Source organism: Ursus arctos, unplaced genomic scaffold (assembly GCF_023065955.2).
Source record: "Ursus arctos isolate Adak ecotype North America unplaced genomic scaffold, UrsArc2.0 scaffold_18, whole genome shotgun sequence".
Lineage (NCBI taxonomy): Eukaryota > Metazoa > Chordata > Mammalia > Carnivora > Ursidae > Ursus > Ursus arctos.
In genome coordinates this window covers 7672227-7698519 of record NW_026622852.1, presented here as the reverse complement: position 1 = coordinate 7698519, position 26293 = coordinate 7672227, and the positions used below count along the sequence as shown (strand labels likewise).

General features: G+C 37.5%; 1 protein-coding gene across 1 annotated transcript in view; it reads right to left on the bottom strand.

Moving 5' to 3' along the window:
* Positions 1-756: 756 nt before the first annotated feature.
* LURAP1L (leucine rich adaptor protein 1 like) overlaps positions 757-26293 on the bottom strand; it is a 47746-nt gene continuing 22209 nt past the window's right edge. Inside the window, exon 2 of the mRNA XM_026506538.4 lies at positions 757-2412. Within this exon, the coding sequence (XP_026362323.1) occupies positions 2038-2412 (375 nt within the window). The 3' untranslated portion in view covers positions 757-2037. The remainder of the gene's footprint in view (positions 2413-26293) is intronic.

Here is a 26293-nt window from a genome sequence, read left to right as displayed (position 1 = left end):
TTGGCTTGTTCTAGGCAAATGTAGGGTTTTGATGGGGTGAGAATTTGCCCTTGATACCTCTTATACTCTTGCTGTCTGCCCACTTTCCTTTTACTGACGATGTTCTCCTTGCAGTGCTGTAGACATACGGTTACATATTTCATTATCCTCTGCTTAAAATTCATCAGTCTTGGTTCTACAGATGTTTTCTCTGGTTGGTCATAATGCATACTCTTAGATTTTAATGTGGTAAGCAATCTGTGCTAAAAATTGCTTGGCTTAATTCTAGATTAAAACTGAACAGAATAGCCAACCAACCAGCCTTTACTAACTTGAAAGTAAAAGTAAGCAGAAAGGGGGAAATATATTAGTGACAGTTGGCAAGTGGCCAATTCCCCAATTCATCTATAGGCACAAAACTGACTCTGGACATGTGAATTCAGGAAATGGCTTGGAAAGCTCAGTATTGGGAAATGTGGATTCTCACTCACTGGAACGAAAATACTGGTCATTTGGGGGGGCAGGTAATGGGCTTAAATTTCCTTTTTTACCTATAGTTTATTATTTAACTTCAATATGTACAAAAGGGAATATTGAGTGTTATTATGGATAAGACAGACCCAAATTTAAATCCCAGTTTTGACACTTACTGGGAGATTTGACGCACCTACATTCCATGTGCCTCTCTTTCCTCAAACACAGAAGGGAGACAATGCTCACATCATGAAATTGTTGTGATGAAGATTATAGCAAGCAGTTCATGAAAACAGACTAGTGTAAAATATAGACCCTGTAGATTTTAATTGGAAATTGAATAACATATGTTCTGGAAACAAACAATACATTTGACAAGAGTATAACAGGTATATATTAACATAGGAAATATTGGGGACACCATTTCTTGAGTGTGGACATTTTTCAGTTATAAATAGGAAGACTTTTTGATTCATATTGTAAAGTGTTTAGTGCAGAAACATATATCATTTACAAAGAACAGCTTGAAATCTCAATAGATTCACTCATTAGGAATCATCAAGGTAAAAGATGATTAATAACATCACATCAAAATGAAATGTTTATTTACTATGAGTTATATTGTCAGACATAATTTCAGAAAAGTAAGAGATTATTTATCTACCCCAGGATGAAAGGATATCATGTTAGACTTCATAAATGAATAGTGATTCTACTTTCCACTCCTTCCATCCATCCATCCATCCATCCATCCATCCATCCATCCATCCATCCATCATCCATCCATTCGCCCATCTGTATATATGCATTTATATGTTTATATGTCATATCAGAATTGTAAACATCTACAAATAAATATCAACCTAATCTCAAATTACAATTTAGGAGACCTTAACCTCTAATCACCTGTATATACTTAATCTTATTCTTTGAAATTTTGGAGAATCATATATATTACCACACAAGTAAGCCTATATAATTTGAGTTAGAATCACTAATGACAACAGTACAATCTAAAGTATGACCTCAAAGTTGAAGTGAGCAGTTTGCATATAGTTGTGGCTCCCAAAAAATTGCCGTGTAGAAGTGTGTGACTAACAGTATTGTTGACTTTACACCCGGAAGTTTTTGCCTACTATACAAACCATAATAAACCTTAGTATCTTCTGGAAAGTGAAACTTTGAATCACTTAAGAATACAAACAACAAAATTAGCTATTATCAGACTTTGGTTTATTGTAAAATTTAGCAAAAAATTTTTTTGTAATCCCTGACCCCTTGCTCTGAAAACAAAAGCAAAAACATAATTATTGCTTATTCTTTTTCCCCCTACTTTATTTGTGCCACTGTAAAAGAAGGGAGAAAAATCATTGTAATAAATAAAAGTAGAGATGTAAGAGAGAAAGATAAATCAGTCCAGATGAGAAATATTAGGAGCAACAGAATTGCCATCAAGCAGTTTCAAAATAAGCTTCTTTTAAAAAGGTTGTCATATAAAAAAAAAAAATCACACCAAAAATATAGCAGCGGAGAAGGACAAATACAAGTTAATTGCACAACAATCCCATGCAAAAAACTGGGTCATTAGCCAAAGCAGTAGTATTCAGAATCCAATTTGGGGTGCTTGTGCAGGGCTTGTGAATCCTCTATTATGGAGTTGTCACTGAATTGGTCCAAGTCTGATGGGGTCTGATGGCCTGGGACATCATCTGCCAAGGTGTCCAGAAAGCTCCCCACGGAGATGCCATCCAGCCCATCGCTGCCATCATGTAAGCTGTTGTAGCTGCCACGTAAGGAGGTGCTCTGACTCTCCAATAAACTGCACAGGCTGCCACTGAGACTGCTGCCTCGGCTGGTAATGGTGGCTTTCTCTTCAATCATCCACTTGATGGACTCAATGCTCTCATTGATAACAAGCAACTGGCGCATGAGCCTGACGTCTGTGGCTCTGAGGTTAACCTGTGCGGAAGGCGGAGAGAGCAAAGACATGACAGTTATTCTACATTTTTGAAAGACTCAAAATTCATTTGGGTTCTGTCTTCTGCAGGCCCTAACTTTGAATGCAAAGAGTAAAATATAAATTCACTTGATCTCAGGATCTTTTGAAAACTGCTGGCCAATGGCAAAAGTCATAATCAAATGACTCATTTCCTGCCCAATGCATCAGGCTCCAAAGGAGACCGTAAAACTCCCACTGCATCCCTGACCCTAACTCAGAGGCCTGGAAATACCATATTGAATGTCGAGTTCTCTGCTAAGAAGTGCATTCTCTCTCTGGCCAGATTAATAGTTTATCCGTATTTATTGGGAATATGTACGTAGATGCTATGAGGTGGGGAAAAGAGAAATGTGTAGTAATTAAGGAATTATCATCATCACCACCATTGTAGCAGCTCCTAGTTTTGAGTGACGATGTACCAGACATCATTATGCAAATTCCAGCCTTCATTACACAGTGGCAACCTTGAACCATGGGTATTATTTTTATCCCCATTATACAGGTGAAGACAGTGAAATCTACAGAAAAGAGTCTGGAAGTGGTCTGCACTCTCTATGACTATATGGAAATACATCTAGTTCTAAATAATGCTGTTATTTTTAAGAACCAAATTGCTTTAAAATTCCTTGAATGCAAAAGGGTGCCATCACACTAGTCTGTTCCAGTTTTCAAGATGAAGCGTTCAGATGCCTTCTGTGGATCTGATTATTTGCCTCAGATATGTCAGGGGAAGCCCCAATTGAATTTGGTATATAAAACTCTGAGAAAGTTCCAGAATTCCCTTAGATGCCTTCTAAGTGTGTAGTCCTTCTGATAGTTCTAAATTACTTCAAAGAAATCTGTCCTCACAGCACAAAGCAGAATTTCTCTGTAGGTCCTACAGTTAAGTGGTTGTGGTGGTTCTGTGGAAGGTGGAGAGAGGTAGGCTGTAAGAACTCTCATGATGGCTCATATTCTTGTTGTAAGTGAAGAGATGTGGCTCCTAAAAAGATTCTAGCACCTGGACTGGGAGTCAGGGATACATTTGGCCATCAGAGGTCACATTCATTATGGTTTGAAATGGATTTCCATTTTTTTTTTTTTAAGTTGGGGTCTTTAACCCAAAAGGCAGGGCCTTGCTAATTGTTTCTTTAAGATCCAAGGTTAATTCAGATTTGTGGGTTTCTAGAATTATTAAAGGCATTCAGTCATGAGTGACTCAAGCCTTAAGGGAGAAAGCAGTCTATTGTCTTCAAATGTATGCATTCATATTATAAAAATATTTCCTGGTTAGGAGTTAATCCATAACCAAAGGTGAACTTTGGGTTGAGTGAATGTGATGAACAAACATTAGGAGAAGATGGAATTTCTACCAATGACTTCAGAGATGTAAGATTACAGATCACGTATGTATACATATTAAAAAAGCATAAGGTACGATTTTAAAACTCTTAATTTTGCTAGGCTATCACATAAAGTGACTTGAGTCACTTCCTTATCTTCTCTGAGAAAAGCACCAAAAACAAAACTGTATACAAGGTAATTGTGAAAATCATTTGTCTCTGAGGTGCCCATGTACAGAAAAATGTTAACTTATTAAACTTGGAGACGTTTTTCTGTTACACAGTGTCTCCGTGACACTGTTGTATCAATGACCTCACATGCAGTGATGTTGCACTGAGAAAGGAGGCTTTCTGGCAGTCTTTAGGTTCAAATTCACCCCCACACCCCATGAGCCATCAACATACTGTTCAGGTTACAAGTAATACAACAAATATTTATAAATCAACAATTTGTCTAGGTCCACTGAGGAGCCTAGAAAATCAATATGAGCCAAAGTCTTCCAAAATTCTTCTGTGAGGCATCTGTAGCTGATAAAACATGCTGTGCCCATTGTCGGCATGGTGCAATAGAAATGGGATCATTTCCCATCAGCCCCAAATGAACCACAGCTGCATTTGTTCACAACCCCACCCTGTCGCATGAAAACGTTCTGGTCCATGCCCAGCTGTGGTGTGTTTGTTCACTAAGTCTCCTCACTTGAAATGCTTCCTCTCTTTCTCTTCAAATCCTCCCCATTCCTGAAGTCGTCTTCTTCCATCAAGCACTACTTGCTGATTCCAGCCTCCTCTTGCGATTTTTTCATATCTTAAGGCCTAACCTAAGCATCGGTTGGTTTTGTTTTTTTTTTTTTAGAAACTGGCATAATTTTAGATCTGTGAAAGTTCAGCTCTTAAGGCAGCAATAATGCACATTCCCAATAACGGTGTCACTCTGGGGTTAAAACATACTCAGGACAAGTTTTTTCCAGCAATTTTCATCTGAAAATTGGCTGCATCAAACACAAATTTTTTCAATCTTATTGAGCAATGCAAATCAGAGGAATAGACTATGAAGTAACAAAAGCTTCCTTTGACCATGAAATGATTTATTTAGAAAAAATCTTTTTCTTCTGAAGGCAAACATTCACAGGCCATTGAACCACTGCTGGGGGAAAAAAATGACGAAAGCGAGTCAGTTAGAACGCGTTGATCTGGCTGATAATGATTACAGACTTGACTTCTCTGTCCTCCTGGGGAGAGAGTAAACAGCGGCCCACTGTGGGAGCGCGGGGCCAGCCCGTTCACACGGCTGCCTGTCCATTACCTGGCGCTCCAGGCTGCCTCACACCACTCTCTCCTGGAACTAAGGTGTGGTTATGCTGCTGCCAACGAACCTTGAAAGTCTGAGCAATCCACCACAGAAGAAAATCACAATGTTGCTTCTGTCTCTGGGAGCTGCCCCACCTTTCCTCACTGTTATTCATGTCAGTGTTTATGAAGTAGGGCCATCTATTAAGGAGACAGTTGCCTACCCTGTTGGTAGGAAACTGGTTCTTTCACCTGAGGTCTTATAAGGTCCTGTGACTTTAAAGATATAGACAGTTGGGAGGCCCTTGTCGTGGTCTGAGTTTAAGTTTCCCTTCTTGGAGAACCCCTGCCTGATCGATCATGGTATCCAGTCTCCATGCCTAATTTAATACTACATTTGGTTTTTTGTTCCCTTCACAGTATAATCTAATCTAATCATCCTGCTTATTGTTCATCTGTGTATTTCTTATGTTCTGCAGGGGATTTGGTCCATTCTGTTCAGCACTCTGTGCCCAAGACATGCAAGAGTGCTTGGCACATAGTAGATGCTCGATTTGTATTTCTTCAAGGGTTGAACAATTGTTTCAGATTGCACCATTGTCAAGAGCACCCCTCCCTTGGGTTTTGCTGTGGGTCAGCGATATGTGACTGGAGAGGAAGGAGAGAGGCGGCTCTGGAAAGAGCATTTCAGCAAGAAAGCATTGCCAGCATGCAACCCCATTCTGATTCATTCACAGGATTCAAACACAATATTCCTAGCTTGAATGTACAGATCATCGAGATAGTATCTCTGAAAGGAAATGGGCTTCAAGGTGTGAATCATACTCCAAACATTGTTCTGTTTGTTCCTAGGTGATAATTGGTCCTGGTCCTAGCACAGGCACAGGGTTCTGTAAACACTTGATGAAATGAGTTAAACAAAGGGAACAAACAAACAGGACATTTACAAAAAAGAAAAGGGAAGGAAGGAAAGAAAAGAAGGGAAGGAAGGAAGGAAGGAAGGAAGGAAGGAAGGAAGGAACGTAGGAAGGAAGGAACGTAGGAAGGAAGGAAAAAAGAAAGGAAGAAAGAGGAAGAAAGAAAGGAAGAAAGAGAGAAAGAAAAGGAAGGGAGGAAGGAAGAAAACGTTTGCATCGATTGATCCAAAGAGATGTGAATGCCCTTCCCTCTTTTCCCCCACCACTCCCATCCCCCACTCTGGTCCTTGCAGTATTGCAGTGTGGTTCACCTTCATATTTAACTGAGGTCTCTCATGCTTTAGGATTGTAACACAACAGGTGTCCAGACTGGGTGAATGATGAAATTTCCAATCATTTTTGGACAAGTAGTGAACTGGGTCTGTGGCAGAACTTGAAACGAGGGATCCTGAAAGAGCAGTATTCTTAATAATAAATTTTCCCAGATCTGTATTTTCTTCCTGGCTATCATTTTAATGCTGAAAGAAGACAAACATTATAAATTAGCATAATGGAATCCAAGAAGGACAGAAGGTGGTCAAATTTTCAATTCATCAGGGAGTTGCTGAACAAGTCAACTTTTTTCGTGGTGCTCTCCGAAGAACATGGTACAGGGCTCTAGCCTGCCACTGTCACTGTCTACCTGTGTGACCTTTGGGCAAAGTGGCTTGGCACACGGGATCTCAGCCTCTTTATCCTTGAAAATAAATGATGAGGTTTTCTTCTCAGCTCCAGTGAGCCACAGGTCTCAGTGGAGGTGGTAAAACTGTGAACAAAGGCTCATTTCTACCAGTATTGAAGATTTAATTCAACTGAGGAACCACCTATCACTTGCCTGCTTTTCATATCGAGGACTTCCTTAAGATGTTATTTGATACAAAGAATCTACCCATCAGATTGGCTCAGGATTTCCCTCCATTTTGACATAGTCTCGATTCTTTTGATGACTAAATTGTCTCTGCTTCGAGAAAATCCTGTGGGCTATGCAGGAGACAGACCAATCAACTTTGCCACAGAACAGCTCCAGCCAAAGCTTCAGCTAGTAAAAACTCATGGCCAAAGCCAGCAGCTGGAGTTCTTTGTGAATTTTAATCTCCTTATCAGAAATTGTGTGGTAATGATAATTTTTAATTTTGGCTCTTGCTCTTTGAGTTTAAATAAAAATTTTATTTGTGCTCTGCTCCAGGATAAACATACATATCATCTTTCATATGCCTATTTATTAACTGAAACGTGTACGTGAGCTCTGAAATGTATTTTCCAAATAGGGCAGTGTTCACTCTCTCTTGGCATACGGGAGCCATGTACTCCTGTCTCTCATAAACCTCTCCTTCACTATTTTTATCCTTTTGTTTAAGAGAACTGACTAGTCAGATAAAAGCAGCCCATCTCCTAGGCATTATGTACTTCTTACGTAAAATCCAGAATATCCATGACCTAAATCTCAAATGTCCAGCAAACTGTAATATGAATTAGAAGGGAAAAAGACTACTTTATAAATTCATAATCATGTACATGAAGAAAGGAAAACAGATTAGATTTGCCTTTTATTTTTTTACTTATTTTTTTAAAGATTTTATTTATTTATTTGACAGAGAGAGAGCATGAGCAAGGGGGAGCAGCAGGCAGAGGGAGAAGCAGGCTCCCTGCTGAGCAAGGAGCCCAGTGCGGGACTCAATCCCAGGATCCTAGGATCATGACCTAAGCGGAAGGCAGACGCTTAACCAACTGAGCCCCCCAGGTGTCCCTAGATTTGTCTTTTCATGTGAGGCTCTAATCGTCATGTCTAATTCAGAGGAACAAATTTTTCAGATTTATAATAGATGGAAGGCCTTTTTTTCTAGCCATATTTATTTCCAAACTTACAAAAAATTAACAGCATCTTTATATGCCTTATTAAAAGGCTGCTATAACAATGCTTGGAATATTGTTTTTCTAGCAGTTCATCCCAGTTTATTTGTGTATTCCCTTGGCATAACCTAATCGTGTCCAAATCGGCTCCCTCTCTAAATTCACCACATCCTCAGTCTGATGATCACAGATTTTCTGCCTACCCATCCTTAAAATTTCGAGCAGTTTTATTAAGAACTGTATTTATAAAGCACTTCTCTAACTATATTCTCAGAGGATCCATAAGACTATTATTGTCTCTTTGCAGTCTGAGAAGACATCGTTCAACACATCCCCCCCTGCTCTTGGTTTCAAGTGCTTCAGGAGAAAAGCCCACGTACCCTTCACAAGTGCTGTTCTGCCCGAGCTTGTCTCTGCTGCTTTCTCAGGCGGTTCAAAATTTACAACAAAATTTCTTTCTAATTGGGCAAAAGAGGATTCCATTTTTCTATCGGTCAGCTTTGTCTTCCTACATTTGTGTTGTTTATATGTGGAACTGAACAATAACTGAAATAGTTCTCTCTTTTCCCAAAACCTTATAGATAGAAGAGTAATTTCCCCCAGGACCAAGCAAGCTCCATACATAAAAACACTGTCATCAGCATAGCTAACCGATGTTTTGATAAATTAGAAAGCTGCATCTGGTTTATTGGAAAGCAGCACAGGCAGCTCCCCTGAATCTTGGCCATGAATTCCTGCCACCAGGCCTGCTCCTGAGTTCTGCACAGTTTCTGCTGCTGAATCCTCTGATCCCCGAAGTAAGACCAGGGAGCTTTTCAATCCCATCCCATCCGGTGCTAGTCCAGTCAGTACTCAGAGGCTGGTGATGTCCATTTCTTGTCCACACTCTAATATAGTGAAAATTGTTTCCCTGAGTACTCTCGATATGTATATGCAAAGGGTCATTGGCTAATGAAAGATACTATAAATGACCTCAGTAGAAATTCATTTGGGAAGACTGAACAAAAACATGGACTTCAGACATTTGTAGCAAAGCAGCTCATGTGAATAGAACAAAGACCCGACAAGAAGTGTTTCCACTAAGTTATAATGAATATTCCTTCTGCATGTACATTTTTTCCAATTTAGAGATTAAAGTGGGATTTTTACGTGGAAGATGAGGATATGATGATGGGCTCCTCTGTGGTATGCAGTGGCTGTGCTTACGCTGGGGAGGAAGGAGGATGCGGCGTGGCGTTTTGATGAATGTTTAACAACTGGTTCCCTGGGAAAACCACACACACACACACACACACACACACACACACACACACACACATAGTAGGAATCATGCTGATAGAACAGACATGCAGCATACACTTTACAAATAACACTAAAGTATGTTGGGGCGCCTGGGTGGCTCAGTCATTAAGTGTCTGCCTTCGGCTCAGGGCGTGATCCTGGCGTTCTGGGATCGAGCCCCACATCGGGCTCCTCCGCTGGGAGCCTGCTTCTTCCTCTCCCACTCTCCCTGCTTGTGTTCCCTCTCTCGCTGTCTCTCTCTCTGTCAAATAAATAAATAAAATCTTTTAAAAAAAAAAGTATGTTACTTTTTATTATAAATTTTATATAACATTGATTCTCAGAGAATGCTTTTTGTTCATCTTTGCTGAATTCTTTTTTTTTTTTTTATAGATTTATTTATTTGAGAGAGAGAGAGAGAGAGAGAGAGCACGTGTGCGCACAGGGGGAAGGGGCAGAGGGAGAGAGAGAATCTCCCTCAACTCGGGGACTTAATCCCACCACCCTGAGATCACGACCTGAGCCAAAATGGAGAGTCAGACTCTTAACCGACTGAGTCACCCAGGGGCCCCATGACACACTTTTAAATTTAATCTGCAATATTAACATTTTCTCCATCAATATCTTAAGACAGTCAACAAAATAAAAATCAAGCTCTGATGTACAGTGTCTTCTAATTTCTGTGCTGTAAATACTGCTGTAATTACCGTGGGTAATTTCAAGCGGCCAGTGTGATGCCATTAAACCTGAGGTTGAGAAGAAATGCTTAGGAGCACAGCGTGATGTAATGTTGTCACCCGAAAGATACGGTAAGTGTTCTAAATAACCTCAAAAAAAAATATTAATAGTAAACTAGAGTAAAATAATTAAAAAGTGATGAATTTTGAACATTTATAACCTTCGTTTTTTTACATAGCTTCTTCATTTGCAGGTTTCTATGCACAATTTAAGGTTTTCTTGAGATGTGATTGACATATAACATTGTGTTAGTTTTAGGTATCCAACATGATGGTCGATATGTACATATTGTAAAGTAACTACCGTAATAAGTTTAGTGCTCATTCATCACCTTGCTGGGTTACAGGGGTTTTTTTCTTGTGATGAGAACTTTTTTTTTTTTTTTTTTAAGATTTTACTGTTAAACCCAACATGGGGCTCGAACTCACAACCCTGAGATCAAGAGTCACCTGCTCTACTGACTGGGCCAGCCAGGCACCCCGTGATGAGAACTTTTAAGATCTATTCTCTCGGCAAATACACACTACAGCATTGTTGTTAACTTTAGTCACCATGCTGTATGTGACATCCCCAGAACGTATTTATCTTGTAAATGGAAGTTTGTATCTTTTGGCCAGTTTCACCCGTTGCACCTATTCCCCACCCTCCACCTCTGGCAACCACAAAATTGCTCTCCATATCTGTGATTTCAGGTTTTTGTAGATTCCATATACCAGTGAGCTCATACATTATTTGTCTTTCTCTGTTTCACTTAGTATAATGCCCTCAAGGTTCATCCATGTTGTCGCAAATGGCAGAATTTCCTTCTTTTTATGGCTGAATAATATTCCATTGTGTATATATACAATGCATCTTCTTTATCCATTCATCCAGCGATGGACACTTAGATTGTTTCCATGCCTTGGCTATTGTTAATAATGCTGCAGTGAACATAAGTAGTGCAGATATCTTTTAGACTTAGTGATTTTTTTTTCCTTCAGATATATACCCAGAAGTGAGAGTGCTGGATCGTATGGTAGTTTTATTTTTAATTTTTTAAGGAACCTTCATATTGTTTTCCAGAGTGGCTGCACCAGTTTGCATTCCCATCAGGAGTGCACAAGGGTTCCCTTTTCTCTACATCCTTGCCAACACTTATTTATTTTCTTTTTGATAATAGCCATCCTACCAGGTGTGAGGTGATATCTCGTTATGGTTTTGATTTGCATTTCTCTGATGATTAGTGATATTGAGCATCTTTTCATGTACTTCTGGACCATCTGTATATTTTCTTTGGAAAAATGGCTATTCCTCTGCCCATTTTAAAAATCAGATTGTTTTTTGTTACTGAATTGAAGGTAAAGGAAGAGTAAGGGCTTTACTTAACCTACTGCATTTTATAATAAGTAAATAAGAGAGTCACAGTCCCTGTGCCCCGTTTCTTCCTCAGGCTCCCGACTCTCTTTCCAATCTGTCTACGACACAGTAGTATTGCAGTAAACCTCACTTTTTCCCTCTTCCTGGGGAGGGGAGAACTGAGTTGTGAGGAAAACTGATCTTTGCACTCCTTGGGAAGTAGCAAGAGCGGGTAAGGAACTTTAAGTGAGGAAGCAGCCCCTGTGGCAGAAGAAAGCACGGGCCTTGCTCTTGAGCACAGTGCTTCTCAACCTTCACACGCATACAGATCACGTCTGAGTCTTGTTAAAATTCAGATTCTGTTCACTTGTTCCATGATCCTGCATTTTGAACAGGTCCCCTGCAGATGCCAGGGGAACCTGGCAGCCTCTCCGATACCTCCCAGGACCCCCCTCCTGGTGTCTACATCCCTGTGTAGTTTCTGGCCCTTGAGTGTGCACTGGTTTCTATTCACTTGTTCTAAGGAACGGAATAGAGCAAACACAATGGGCTATCTCTTCTGAGAAAAGGTTACAAAAAGGCTGTGGTTTCTATCTTGGGTGTACTCTCCCGCTCGCTCTGAGGAGAGCCACCTGCTAGGCTGTGAACTGTCCTATAGTAAGATCGATGTGATAAGGAACTGATATCACTGGACAAAAGCTAGCAAGGCCGAGGCCTGTCACCTGCTACTAGCTATACGAGTGGGGTTGGAAGCAGATCATCGCTGAATTGAGCCTTGAGATGATCGCATCCCCAGCCAACATTTGGTTGCAGACTTGTGAGGAAAGCCTGAACCAGAGACACTCAGTTAATCCGTGCCCAGGCTTCTGACTCACAGAAGCTGTGACATAAAACATGTCTGTTGTTTACATTGCTAAGTTTCGGGGTATTTGTTATTCAGCATGAACAACTGATACACCAGTGCTGTTGGTATATGGACACTTTGAGTGCCAAGGGCCTACAGATCTTTCTACTTGTGGATGATTTTGGGTGATGCATGCCAGACCACGGTGTCCATGGAATGCTACTCTACTGACTCATTGTTTTATAGTTTGAAAAAAAGTAAAAAAGCAGAGTAGTTAAATATTTATTGATGGAGACAGAAAATGTTCAAGGAAGTTAAGGTCTTCAAGAGAGGGCCATCTGCATCTCCCACAGGACAATCTTTTTTCCCAAAAGAAAAGGTGGTTTATTACTTTGAAGGAGAAACATTTCATACTTCTGGTATCTGACACATGATGCTTTCAATGGAGGTCCCTTATAAATATATTCTCTATATCTTGAGGGTCATAAAAAGTAGGGTATACAAAGATAATCAACTAAACTTAGATAATAGCATTCAGATATAATTGTAAGAGTTTAGAATACAGTAAGAGATTAACGAAGCTGACATCTCTGAATTTTCAGTACTGAGGAATCTACCAAATTGTAATCTTACTTTTCATAATTCTCCATTTAAATTGAAGAATTTCCATTAATTTGGTCTCCCCAAGGGAAAGCAGGGAAGAGATTACGGTAGGGATTATAGTCACATTTATTCAGTGACTCAGTGACTCCTATGAGCCAGATTTTTTTTCCCCCCAAAAGTTAACCTTTTTCCTTTAGAACGGGTCTTCTGGGGGCATCTGGGTGGCTCAGTCGGTTAAGCATCTGCCTTTGGCTCAGGTCATGATCTCAGGGTCCTGCGACTGAGTCCTGTGTTGGGATCCCTGCTCAGTGGGGAGCCTGCTTCTCCCTTTCCTCCCCCCCTTCCCCTACTCGTGCTCTTTTTCTCTCTCTCAAATAAATAAAATCTTTAAAAAAAAAAAAGGGTCTTCTGTAGAAAGGTCCTCTTGCATAGGAAACATAAATGAGGCACTGGCATTTTGCTGCAATCATTCAGTTTTACCTAATGTTGGTAATTTGGTAATGTTTGAAATGTTTCACTTCATGACGCTGAAGATCATTTTGTTTTGTATATGATGCCTAAACAATGACTATTTTCATTTGTGAAACTTTGGGTGGGGCTTTCCAGATGACACCAGTTAGAGCAGTGATCTCACATCCTGAAGAGTGGCCAGTGAGAAACACCTGTCACATTTCAACATTTGCTGGTAATACATTGACTGCCTTATCTAGTGATTTATTTTGTCTCATTTGGTTCATTAGTTTTAAGAATTAGACACATCTGCCATTTATTGAATGCTTTCTATATGCCATGGCCTTACACCTTAATTTGTCTAATAAATTTAATGTCATTGTTATAACAAACACGTGATGAGGCTGGTTATTATTCTCATTATGGTTCCAGTCTGACCTGTAAAGTGCTTAGAAATGATCACTCCTATTTTCACAATGAGGAAAAAGCTGAACAAACTGAAAATCAACAACTCTTCTTAGATTCTTCAGACAACTGAGGTTATGGGGCAAACTGCTGTCCCTGGGAGATATACAGGTAGATACAGCGACTCCTGGCTTACTAAGATTGTAAGTCCAGAATCAGAAGGCTCCCAGTGGAGCTGATATCAGTAGAAACACTTTCATCCCTAACTGATGAACTGCTGGAGGTTCAGTGTAGACTAGATTGAGAGTTAAAAACTCCAAGAGGCCCAGTTTCAGGGGGTCCCCTACGTGTTCATGAGTATCACCTCCGGGAGCCCCATCAGGTTCTCACTGTTCCCTATGCTTCTGACAGGGAGAAGGGACAAGGTACCATTCTGAAATATGCCCAGAGCTTTCTGTTCCCCTTAACAAGGCCTGTCCTCAAGGCAAACTATTTTGCCAGAGCCTAATGTACTGGGGTTTAACCAGAGCCTAACCAACGTGGGAGAAGGGAAACACCCAAATCAAGCTCATTAATTCTGGGACATAATCATGGACTATAGAAAGCTGCTTCTTCCCCACAACTTACCTCCATGTCATAGGCCTCCTGGGTACTAACAGGGGATTTCGGCTAAAAGTATCACAGGCCTCAGACTCTAGGAGTTTCTAGGAAAACCCAAAGATAACAGAATAGACAAAAACAAAAACACTAGAGGAAACTTTAGTGTCTGACACCTATGGCCACAGCAAACAATAAACAGTCTAACTCCTAGTCAAATACATATAACACCTCACACTAAAGGCCTCCTATACCAGTTCCTTTACCTTATATCCAGCTTTCAACAAAGAATTACAAGGCGTGCTAAAAAGCAAAACCAAAATCTGAAGAGACAAAGAGAGTGTCAGAACCAGACTCAGATATGATACAGGTTTTGGAGCTATTAGACTGGGAATTTAAAATAACTATGATTAATATGTTAAGGGGTCTACTGGAAAAAGTGGACATCATGCAAGAACAGGAGGTTAATGTAAGCAGAGAAATGAAAACTTGAAGAATCAAAGGGAAATGCTGTAAATCAAAGACACTGCAATGTAAGGAAAGAATGCCTTTGATCAATTTGTCAATAGACTGGACATAGCTAAGGAAAGAGTCGGTAAAGTTGAAGATAGATAAACACAGTTTGAATGGCTCTTCAAAGATATGCTGAATCATAGCCAAAGCATTATTTAATTATCTATGGGGATATACCTTGTGTGACCTGCCATTTACTACTACTTTGGCCCAGACTCGTAAAGTTATTAGCTGACTTGCAGATTTGTGTCTAGAAGACATGAAAATGACTTCTCTCCGGTTGAAAAAAAATTCAAAGCTTATGGTTTTATTGTCCTACTGGACATGAAACAATTTGTCTCTAACTTAAAATGATTTCATATGCCTTTTCTGAGAAAATTGATGAACTATTCCCACAAGTCTTTTGAGCCAGTATTATCATCTTGCTGGTTCTCATTAAATGAGCTAAGTAAATCCTCAGCATGGGCTCCCTGTATGTTTGTAGGAGAGTCATGTTTAAAATTCCTTGAAAAATTATACTTCAATAGATTTGAAGGCCAAGTGGCTTACCTGCTAGAACTAGTTAAATGAAGTTGCCCAGTTGATTCTAGGCTTCTGGAGTCAGTCACAAATGGCAAAAGAACTTTACCTTTTCTGACTGTGTTTTCCTCTGATTTGGTACTTCCCGTTCTGGTTTGTTTGCCTTGTTGTTGCTGTTGTTTCAGATTCTTAGTCAATACTTATACGTGTTTTGTTTAACTCATTGTTGAAGTCATGTCCATTTCCACAACTGGATACTGAATCCTCATGTATAAAATGTGTGCAAACAGCCAATTTCAGGGACTGGTGGGTACTGAACCACTAGGTCAGTCAAGGTCACATAATCTCTAAGTTATTCCACATCTGGGGTGGCAATAATGGGCAATCTGATTTCAGGATGGGATCACTAGGGGATCTCTATTAGGATGAGGTGAATCTATTCTATGTCGGATGAGAGGCAGCACAGATTACGGTTAGTTGATTTACATTGTTGGTCTATTAGTGTGCTCAAATCCATGTAGAAGATATTCCAAATTCCCCTGCATAGAAAGATAACCTTTGAGAACGTGTGTCCTGTGTTTTCTAGAAAGTGCTCTGTGCCTTCTAGAGGTGGTAGAATTGAAGTTTCAAGTCCTGTGGGAAGCTGTGCATTTAACTGAGAAAAAAACATTTTACTGCTCATTAATAAGGAAATAATATATATTCCTATTTCTAGAGTATATGGATAATTTTAAAGTCCCTTAAGAAAAAGGAGTATTTTCTAAATGTAGAGGCTAATAAATCCTTGAAAAAAACTTAATATTCCCAGAATTTCAGGGAAATAAAGAAATTGAACTCTGATACACTGAATGTACTGACCTTTCTAAGGGAGAAAAACAAACAAAAACATCTCTCATAGATAATGCTAACTCAGAAGAATGTTTATAGCAGAATCCAAGTGAATCTTTTGACATTAATTGGTTTGGTAATTTTAGGTTATAAATAGCTAAATGTCTTTTCCTTGCTTTTGTCAGTATGGAGAATAAACATATATAGTTTACCTCTGAACAATGCGGAGGTTTTGGGGTATGGACTCCTGCACAGTTGGAAATTCATGTATACATTTTGACTCCCCCCAAAAATAACTATGCACAGCCTACTACTGAGCAGAGGCCTCATCAATAACACAATTAACACATATATTATATATGTATTATATACTGTATTCTAACAATAAAGTCAGCTAGAGAAAAGAAAATGTTAATTAGGAAAGTCACAAGGAAGACAAAATACATTTACAGTACTATACTGTAAGAAATCTGCATATTAAATGGACCTCTGCAGTTCAAACCTGTGTTGTGTAAGGGCCAACTATAATTTAATTTTATTTTTTAAGATTTGAATTATTTTCTAGTGAAAAAGAGTAAGTTAATATTAACTTCCTAAATCTGGTTTACTGGTTTATTGATGAGATAAGCTCATGTTTCTTCCATATTATTAAGATTAAAAAAAAATACTGTATATTTTCTATATTGAATTAGAATTCTTAATTTTTTTGAGAGAGAGAGAAAGAGAGTGAACACAATGGGGGAGGGAAGGGGCAGTGAAAGAGGGAGACAGAGAATCTTTTTTTTTTTTCTTTTTCTTTTTTTTTTGGTTTCTTTTTTTTTTTTTTTAATGATTTTTTATGATATTATGTTAGTCACCATACAGTACATCCCCGGTTTCCGATGTAAGGCTCGATGATTCATTAGTTGTGTATAACACCCAGTGCACCATGCAATACGTGCCCTCCTTATTACCCATCACTGGTGTATCCCATTCCCCCACCCCCCTCCCCTCTGAGATCCTCAGTTTGTTTCTCATAGTCCATAGTCTCTCATGTTTCATTCCCCCTTCTAATTACCCCCCCTTTCTTTATCCCTTTCTTTCCCTACCGATCATCCTAGTTCTTATGTTCCATAGATGAGAGAAATCATATGATAGTTGTCTTTCTCTGCTTGACTTATTTCACTTAGCATTAGGGAGACAGAGAATCTTAAGCAGGCTCCATGCCCAGCGTGGAATCAATGCAGAGATCATGACCTGAGCCAAAATCAAGGGTCGACCATTTAACTGACTGAGCCACCCAGGCACCCCTAGAATTCTTAATATTTTTTAATTCAACCACAATTATGTTCCTTCTGTATCAGATTGAACATAATTTGCAAGATATTTACTAATTTAAGAACTTAGACTAACATTAAATAAAAAATATTAATATCTATATATTTTGCAAGGAAGACAGAATATTGATAGAATGGGTCACCAATTGTTATGAATATCACTTTTTATTTTAACAATAATAAAGTGCCTATATTTTGGGGTCATTTTAATGAACATATTATTTTGAGATCTTATAAAGGTGTGAAAGTTATATTTTCTGCTGGGGAGATTTTATAATGTAGTTGTGTAAGCTTTGCTGGTCTGCTACAATGCCAGTATATGGAAGGTAGTGATCACTCTCTTTCCAGTTTTTCTCTGAAAAATTAGTAAAATTTGATAAAAATTACAGCTTACAGGGATGGTTGAGACTACACTAGGAATAATTATGGCAAAGAACTATAGCTAAAATGTGATTTTTTGTTTATCAAAGAGGGGAATATTTTTGTTGTCAAAACTGTTCCAGAATGTGAAAGAAGATTGTGAAGGATAGAATTTACCTTGATATAGAAAACTGATGTAAAATACAAAATAATGATAATAATAATAATAATAACCTCTTTATTTGCCCTGAATTATATCATGTACAAAGAATGATTCTGAAAAGCAGTAAAAGGTGTAAAAATGTTGGAAAACTTGGCTGAGTTTTGAATGGATTTATTAGAAGATAAATTTTTGAAAGACCTTGTGAATAAATTACTGCTAAACATATTAATGCAAAGCTAGGACTAATTTTGGGAGTTTTTTCCCCCTCTGTTAGAATGAAAAATTACTATGAAATAATTAGTTTGCTCTTACCAAGAAATAGTAAAAGGCCATTCTTCTATGTAATCTGCCCAGACAGTAGAGATTCCTTATCTAACCTGAAAAATTTTTGTGCTTTGACTTTGGCACGTCCTTGATCCAAAAAACAAGGGAGTTACTCAGAATTGTGTTGTATTCTTATTCCAAACTATAACCATTTATTGTTTCTAGGCACATATGATAGTGTTTTAATCAAATAACAATCTATTCTAATAAAACTTGAACCCTTTTAATTTTGCCTTCCCAAAAGAGAAAATTTGAGATGTCTTTTACACTCAAGCTATTCTTGGGGGTTTCTGCAGAGGCCTCCGGGCAATTGCTTTAGATGAAGCCTGCTGGACAGAAGGGTTCCAAAGTTTTACAAAAACAGGCAAGCTGAATTTAGGCAGCAGGTGGTCAGGGTCCCAGTCTCACAGGTATTGATTAAAAAAAAAAAAAAAGAAGGACAATTCCTGGTAAATTTAACTCAGCATATCTTTCCTAATAGACTATTTGCCTTCTGCTCCTCTGTTTCTTTCTTTATCCACCTTTTCCATCTTGATGGTTCTCATCATTAAAGAGTTAAATAAATCTTTGCCATATGCTTGTTTTGTATTTGTGGAGTCTTTTTCTTTCTTTTCTTTTCTTTCTTTTTTTTTTTACTTTTTCCCTAAAAAATATACTTGGAAAGACTCAAATAACAGAGCCACAGAGAGAAATCTTGTTAGAACTAACATCCATGCAGATGGGCCCAAAACCGTATAATGCAGATAAATACAAAGGAACTCAAAAATGTGACACTGCTGTGAGAAAGTTTCTGTTAAATATCCATCCCTAGGTTTTCAACTCCTCTTTACTTTTATTTAATCACTTCTTATCTCCTATTAGGGAAAAAATTACCCTTATTGCATACGACAACACTCATACCCTGAATTTAATACTTCAAATTAGACTAAATAATCTTTGTCTTTTCAGTGTGAACCAAGGTGAATTCCATGAGGAAGGAATGGATTTGCTCTTTATTTCCAATAGATTTATCTGATTATCTTTGATTCAGCATCTACCAAGTATTGTGATGATTTAATGCTCATAATCTTACTGACCTGCTTACATTTTGTTTTCTACAATTAGTTTAATGATATCTCTGGCACAGCAGATTACCAGTAACTAAATTTATGTACTTCTAACTGTAGTCTTCCAGAAATTATAGGATTTAAACTGTCCCTTTGCATGATACCACTCTGAAAAACTGTTTCATTTATTTTAAATGAGATTAGTTACAGTCATTGAAATAATGTTGTCTAAAATGCCGTGTTCATTTTTCCAATACAGTTTTCTCCTACAATTTTACTCTAATTAGTGTGGATGATTTCACCTGGATATGTGAGACTTTGTTCTCCTTTGAATGTGATGTAATTTGTCATGTTTATATCTACACTGATCCATTTCCAGCAAAAATAATATATAAAAAAAATTTAAAAGAGAGGTGATGGCTGATTTTTTTTTTTTTTTATTCACACCTATGATTCCCTCTGACCTAACTTCCCATTGATGGCATGTGTTAGTGAGAATGGCAAGGACGCTTAAAACTTCTGTTCAAGTCTTGGTCTCCTTATTAACCTGTGGTTTGTAACAAGTCATCTAACCTTCCCATGTCTCCATTTTACCTGTCTGTTAGATCAGAATATTGGAGACTATCTTTAAAATTCCCTCAGGACCCTGAGACCAACACCTAAGCTGAAATCGAGAGTCTTAACCAACTGAGCCACCCAGGTGCCCCTCATAGTGTATGATGAGTATACAGTTTGAAGGAAAGGTGAAGGCTCCTCCATGTGCCAATGGAGTACTGTTGGGATGATCTCAGAGTTTGAGTCTGGGAGATGGCTGCTTTGATAGAGTTTACACATCAACAATGGATTTCTCAAGATAGAGAATTTTTCAAAACATGGGAGAAACAAACACATCCGTGACAACAGAACACAAAGATAAATGACAAAGAAGTGGTAAGCATGAACTCCTCCAGCACAGTGGGTCTATCTTGCCCATTAATCCTAATTTCTAACTGTTTATCAGTATATGGCAAATCAATAAACACGTTGAACGGGAAAATTTATGAAAGGGAAAAAACAGGGACATATGTATAAGATAATGTAGCAGAGAATAAGTATGGATTAATTTGCTTTTGGGAAGACATGCCAGTTAAATAACAAAAAAAAAAAAAAAGAGGGCAGTTTGGATATGGAGAGATGGGTATGGGTGGACTATACCAAGAAGGATGGTATAATCTGAGCCTGCGATGGGAAAAAATAAGGAAAGATCTAGAGATGTAAAAGTTCATTTCATGCTGAAGAAGTGGCAAACCAATCAGAAGGGCTGAGGATTTACAACGTGGTGGGAGGTGAAGGTGGAGAGGTAATTTGGAGGCATAGCGTGTCTGGAATGTTGAGCAAGGATAAGTCTGAGAAATGCTGTGACAGTCCATTCCATAGACAATCTCACTGCATTGTATTAAACAGAAGCTCTGTGAGACTGTTGCCTCACTGCTTTGCTGTGGGTACTGACTTTGAGCTGCCTTCCAAAGAGCTTTAAGGGGTTTCATTAGCATCTTGGGCCTGTTCTTTAGTGTGGACAAAAATATACTAATTGCAACAGCAAAGAGTATTAAAGAAAAAATAATTTGGCTGTACAGTGAAGTTAGATAAGGACTACAGGTTCTTGACAGCAGGCCAACTTTCTGTACAGCTCTTTCTGGAATGGATTAATTTGGCTAAAGTACTATTTCATTCTCCTGAATCCAAAGCGATAGATTCAGTTTTAGGGGGAATCAGGCTGAGAACTCAGAGTTCATCTGTACATGTGAAGCAAGGCCGCTTTGCATTTTTTTTTTCAACCAGAAGCAAGGATGGGGCGAAGTGCTTTTCAAGGATATGCTTTTTAAGTATATGACATAGAAAGCCCCAGAGGCCTTGACTCAAAATTCTGCTTCTGATCTCTCATTTCCACCCATAAACTCAGTCTTATTGTTTTTAAAATTCTCATGACAAATATGTTTTTCCTCTCTAGTTTTGACTTGTTCTCCCTATCCGGGGACATACTTAAGTTTTTCTGAAGTGTGTGTTTATTCTGCTTTTTTTAACTGGACACAAAGGAAATTTGCTACATGCCTTTCCAGTGCAATAAAATTAAATGTTCCTAACTTAATTACTGAACACACTTTGTTTTAAGTGAGTCCATTTAAACATGTTCTTAAAGCAGGATTTCCTTTTTAAATTATATCCTTATAGCAGTTTAATGAAGTTAATGTAGTAAAAATTTCTTAAAATGATAGATAATTTGAGAATCTCATGTTTTCTTTTTAGAGACAGAAAAAAAAAAGTAGTCTGCTGTTCCATTCTAAGGAACAAGAATACAGATTTCTAAGAAATACTTCCAATACCTCCTAATTCATTTCACCAGGAGCAAGTTTCTTAACAGCATTAGCCAAAAGTAATATACTGAACCACCTTTAAAATAACATCCTGATGCTACTTCAGAGAGATGTAGCTAAACTCAATTAGTTATAGACTATGGAGTGATTAGGTGTTCTTGGATCAAAGATATTCTTGGATGAAAGGTGCTATGTGGGACTACCGTGTGATTATTATAATCAGGACATCACATCCCAGCTTATGCAACTCCTAGGGAGAATATTTTTGTACCAAGAATAAGAATGTGATTCTTATTATGTAAAAGTCCCAAATATTTTCAGTTCCTTTCACCCCTTAAGTTTCTCAATTACTTTTATGCCTAATCTAAATGAAAATTAGTGGTACCAGTTTCTGTTTTAGCTTGTGAAGAGAGACACTATTTCTTTTCCATTGTAAAAATTACAAAGAATTAGCCATTCAGATGATTTTAACAGCTTGTTGGTCACACGTGGATGATACCACTTTATAGAAAGATTTTACCTACATGCTTTCTCTAAAATCAATGAAGGGACAATAGATTTTGTTTTATTTTGTATATTGTTTTTCCTTTGGACATGTTTGGGAATTTATTTGCTATATCCTTATGAAGTTCCAAATGACACTGTAGGAAAATGGTCTCCCAGACAGATGGTAGCTCAGAAAGAACACGGGTTTGATCTTGAAAGACAAGGGATAAAATATAGTTCTTCCCTTAATTAACTATTGTATTTTGATCAGTTGGACATATAACTTACTATTTTCTCTACATCAATTTTTGAATCCATAAAATAGTGTTTATTACCTACTCAATTAGTAGGGTAGTATGATTGGAAGAACGATAGGAGGTAAAGTATATGCACGTAGCATAAAGCCTGGTTCAATAGTGCCCAATAAAATTCAGTTTACCCCTGAAGTTTACAGCTGTCAAAATACCTACATCAGAAAAGGAAAAAGGATTTCAAATCAACAACCTAATTTTATACCTCAAGGAAATAGAAAAAGAAAAATCAAAAGTTAGCAGAAAAGAGGGCATTTGAAAAGAGATTAGAATAGAAATACATGAAATAGAGAATAGAAAATAAAATCAATGAAATTAATAGTTGGTTTTCTGAAAAGATCAAAAAAAGATGACAAACCCTTGGCTATACTAAGAAAAAAATAACAAAAATCAGAAATTAAAGAGGAGACATTACAACTGGTGCCACAGAAATAAAAAGGATTATAAGAGACTACTGTGAATAATTATATGCCAACAAAGTGGATAATCTACATGGAAAGGGTAAATTTCTAGAAACACAAAACCCACCAAGGCTGGATCACAAAGAAATAAAAAATGTGAACAGACCTATGATGGCATTTAGGACAGGCTACCCCCCAGCCTTGGTATATTGAATATTTTAAGCTGAAGGAGTTAGTTTGAGGAAACAGCAGAAGCAGGAAGGTCACTGTTCACCTTCCTTCATTCTTCTCCTCAAACAGGTCATAAACTTTCATGTGAGAGGTGCCCTCCCTGTCTCCAGAGGAAAACACTCTCATCTCCAAAAACAAGGGAACACTGAGAAGAAGCTGAGCAAACAGGCCTTGTTAAGTTTCCCCAGTTTATTACACTTAGGTCACACCCTCTGATCTGTCATATTTCTCCATGACTGTCCACTCTTCATCAAACCTAACATAAAAATACTCAGATTTAGCCATTTCTTTAGCTCTTCCCATTTTTTTTATGTAGGTTCCCATGTCATGCAAAGCTTATACTAAATAAATTTGTATGCTTTACTCCCACAAATATGTTTTTGTCTATATAATTTTCAGACACAGCTGGGGATCCTAAGAGTGTTGAGGAAAACTTTTTCTTTCCCTATACCTAGAACTATTAGAAAAATTGAATCAGCGATCAGAAACCTCCCCAAAACAAGAAAGTCCAGAATTAAATGGCTTCACTGAAGAATTATCCCAAACATTTAAAAAAGAATTAACACCAATCCAATAAAAAACAGAAAGTGAGACTAAATGAAACTAAAAACCTGCACAGCAAAAGAAGACATCAACAAAGACAATCTATGGAGTGGGAAAAATATTTGCAAACTATGTATCTGATAAGGGGTTAGTATCCAAAACATATAAAGAACTCATACAACTCATTAGCAAATTAAAAAAATGACCCAATTAAAAAAATGGACAAAGGGTCTGAATAGACATTTCTCCAAAAAAGAAATATGAAAGTGCAACAAGCACATGAAAAGATGCTAAACATCACTAGTCATTACGGAAAGGCAAATTAAAATTACAATGAGATATTATTTCACATCTGGCCATCTAGAAAGGCCATTATCAAAAAGACGAGAGATAACAAATGCTGGTGTGGAGGTGGAGAAAAAGGAACACTTGTGCACTATTGGTGGGAATGCAAATTAGTACAGCCACTATGGAAAACAGTATGGAGGATCCTTGAAGAATTAAAAATAGAACTATCATATGATCCAGCAATTCCACCTTTGGAAATATAATGAATACACTAACTCAAAAGATATTTGACCCCCATGTTCACAGCAGTATTACTTACAATAGTCAAGAGTTGGAAACAACCTAAGTAACCACTGATGGATGAGTGGGTAAAGAAGTTGTAGTGTGTGTGTGTGTGTGTGTGTGTATATATATGTATGTAGTGTATGTATATATATATACATATATATATGTATGTAGTGTATGTATATATATATAGTGTGTGTGTGTATATATATATATGTATGTATATATACACACATATATGTGTGTATATATACATACATATATATATATACACACACACTATATATATATATATACACACACACACACTATATATATATATACATACACTACATCAGTATACACTATAATAAATCTATTATATATATCTATTATATATATAGATATATATATCTGATATATATAATAGAATATCACTCAGCCATAAAAAAAACAAGAAAATCTTGCCATTTGCAACAACGTGGATGGACCTTGAAGGAATTTGCTAAGTGAAATAAATCAGAGAAAGAAATACTGTATGATTTTACTTCGTTGTGGAATCTTAAACAAACAAACAAACAAAACCCCCAAACTCACAGAAAAAGAGATCAGAGTTATGGTTACCAGAGTCGGAGGGTGGTGGGAGGGGGAACTGGAGGAAGGTGGCCAAAAGGTGGTACAAACTTCCAGTCATAAGATAAATAAATTCTAGGGATACAATGTATAAGCTGATGACAATAGTGAATACTGCTGTATAATATACACAAAGTTGTTAGAGTAAATCCTGAGAGTTATGATCACAAGGAGAAAATGTTTTTCCTTTTTTCCTTCCTCCTTTCTTTTCTTTTGTATTGTATCTATATGAGAAGATTGTTATTAGCTGAACCCATGGTGGTAATCATTTCGTAATATATTATGTGAATCAAACAAGCATGCTGTATGCCTTATACAGTGATATATGTCAATTATTTCTCAATAACAACAAAATACAAAGTATGTATAAATAAATAAATAAATAAATAAATACTTAAATTTAAAAAAGAAAAAACAAAAAACGCCTGCCACATTAGATGGTTCTGAAATTCAATGTAATTAAGCAGGCCAATGAAACTGACAGAATTGGTTTCTAATAAGTCTGGTTGTTGCCTTGTTCAAAAAGATTATTTATATGTTGATTCTGCTTAGAAAACCTGCACAATACACATTAAGTCATTTTTATTTTCATCTTTGCTTTCTTGTTTTTTTGTTTTTTAAGAGAGAGCATGAGTGATGGTGGGGGGTGGTTGCTGGGGAGAGACAGAGGGAAAGGGAGAAAGAATCCTAAGCAGGCTCTGTGCTGGGTGTGGCTCGATCTCATGACTCTGAGATCCTGATCTGAACCAAAATCAAGAGTTGGATGCTTAACTAACTGAGCCACCCAGCCGACCCATTTATTTTCATCTTTTAAAGATAATGCTATTTTAATCTAAATATCTAATATCATTGATATCCTATCTACTGCATTCAGAATTAAATGTATACATGAAAAACTAGATTGAAGAATTCATTTTTGATTAATTCCATTCAATAAAAAAAATATGCCCTAAAGACGGGCATAAAGATCTCATATTGTTAGTGCTAAAAGATACCATAGTCAATAATCGAGTCAGGTGACCATTCTATGAGACATGCAGACTCAGGATTGATGACTTGCCCCAAATTTATCCCTAGTTAGTGGAAGAAAGAGGACTGACACCTTGATTGTCTGATTCCAATTCACTGATATTTCCACAAAACTAAAGAATTGAGAAATATTACGTTATTATTTGATCAGTGTGGTAACAGCCTTTAATATTACATCACCCCTGTCTGATGATAGTTTAGGACTGGATAAAAATAAATCATCTTTAAAAGAGAAGAAAAAGAATTCAACAACTTGGATTAAACAGGCACTGACCTGAATAAGCATCCATGAACAATTCTAACCTATGATATTTGATGTCATATTTTCTCTGATGTAAATTCAATACATATTTTATAATCAAGGATCACTCCTCACATTTTTATTAAAGAAATGGAGCTCTAAAGATATTACAATTACCTTAAAGTTATACACCTATTCAAAAAGGTAGCTGGGAATAAATATACACTGCTGATTCCTATTTTTATCTTCTTGTATGCACTTACATGTGGAAAGCACTGCTGCCCGATTAAATGGTTTGCAAATAAGCTGCTCTCTTATAGTA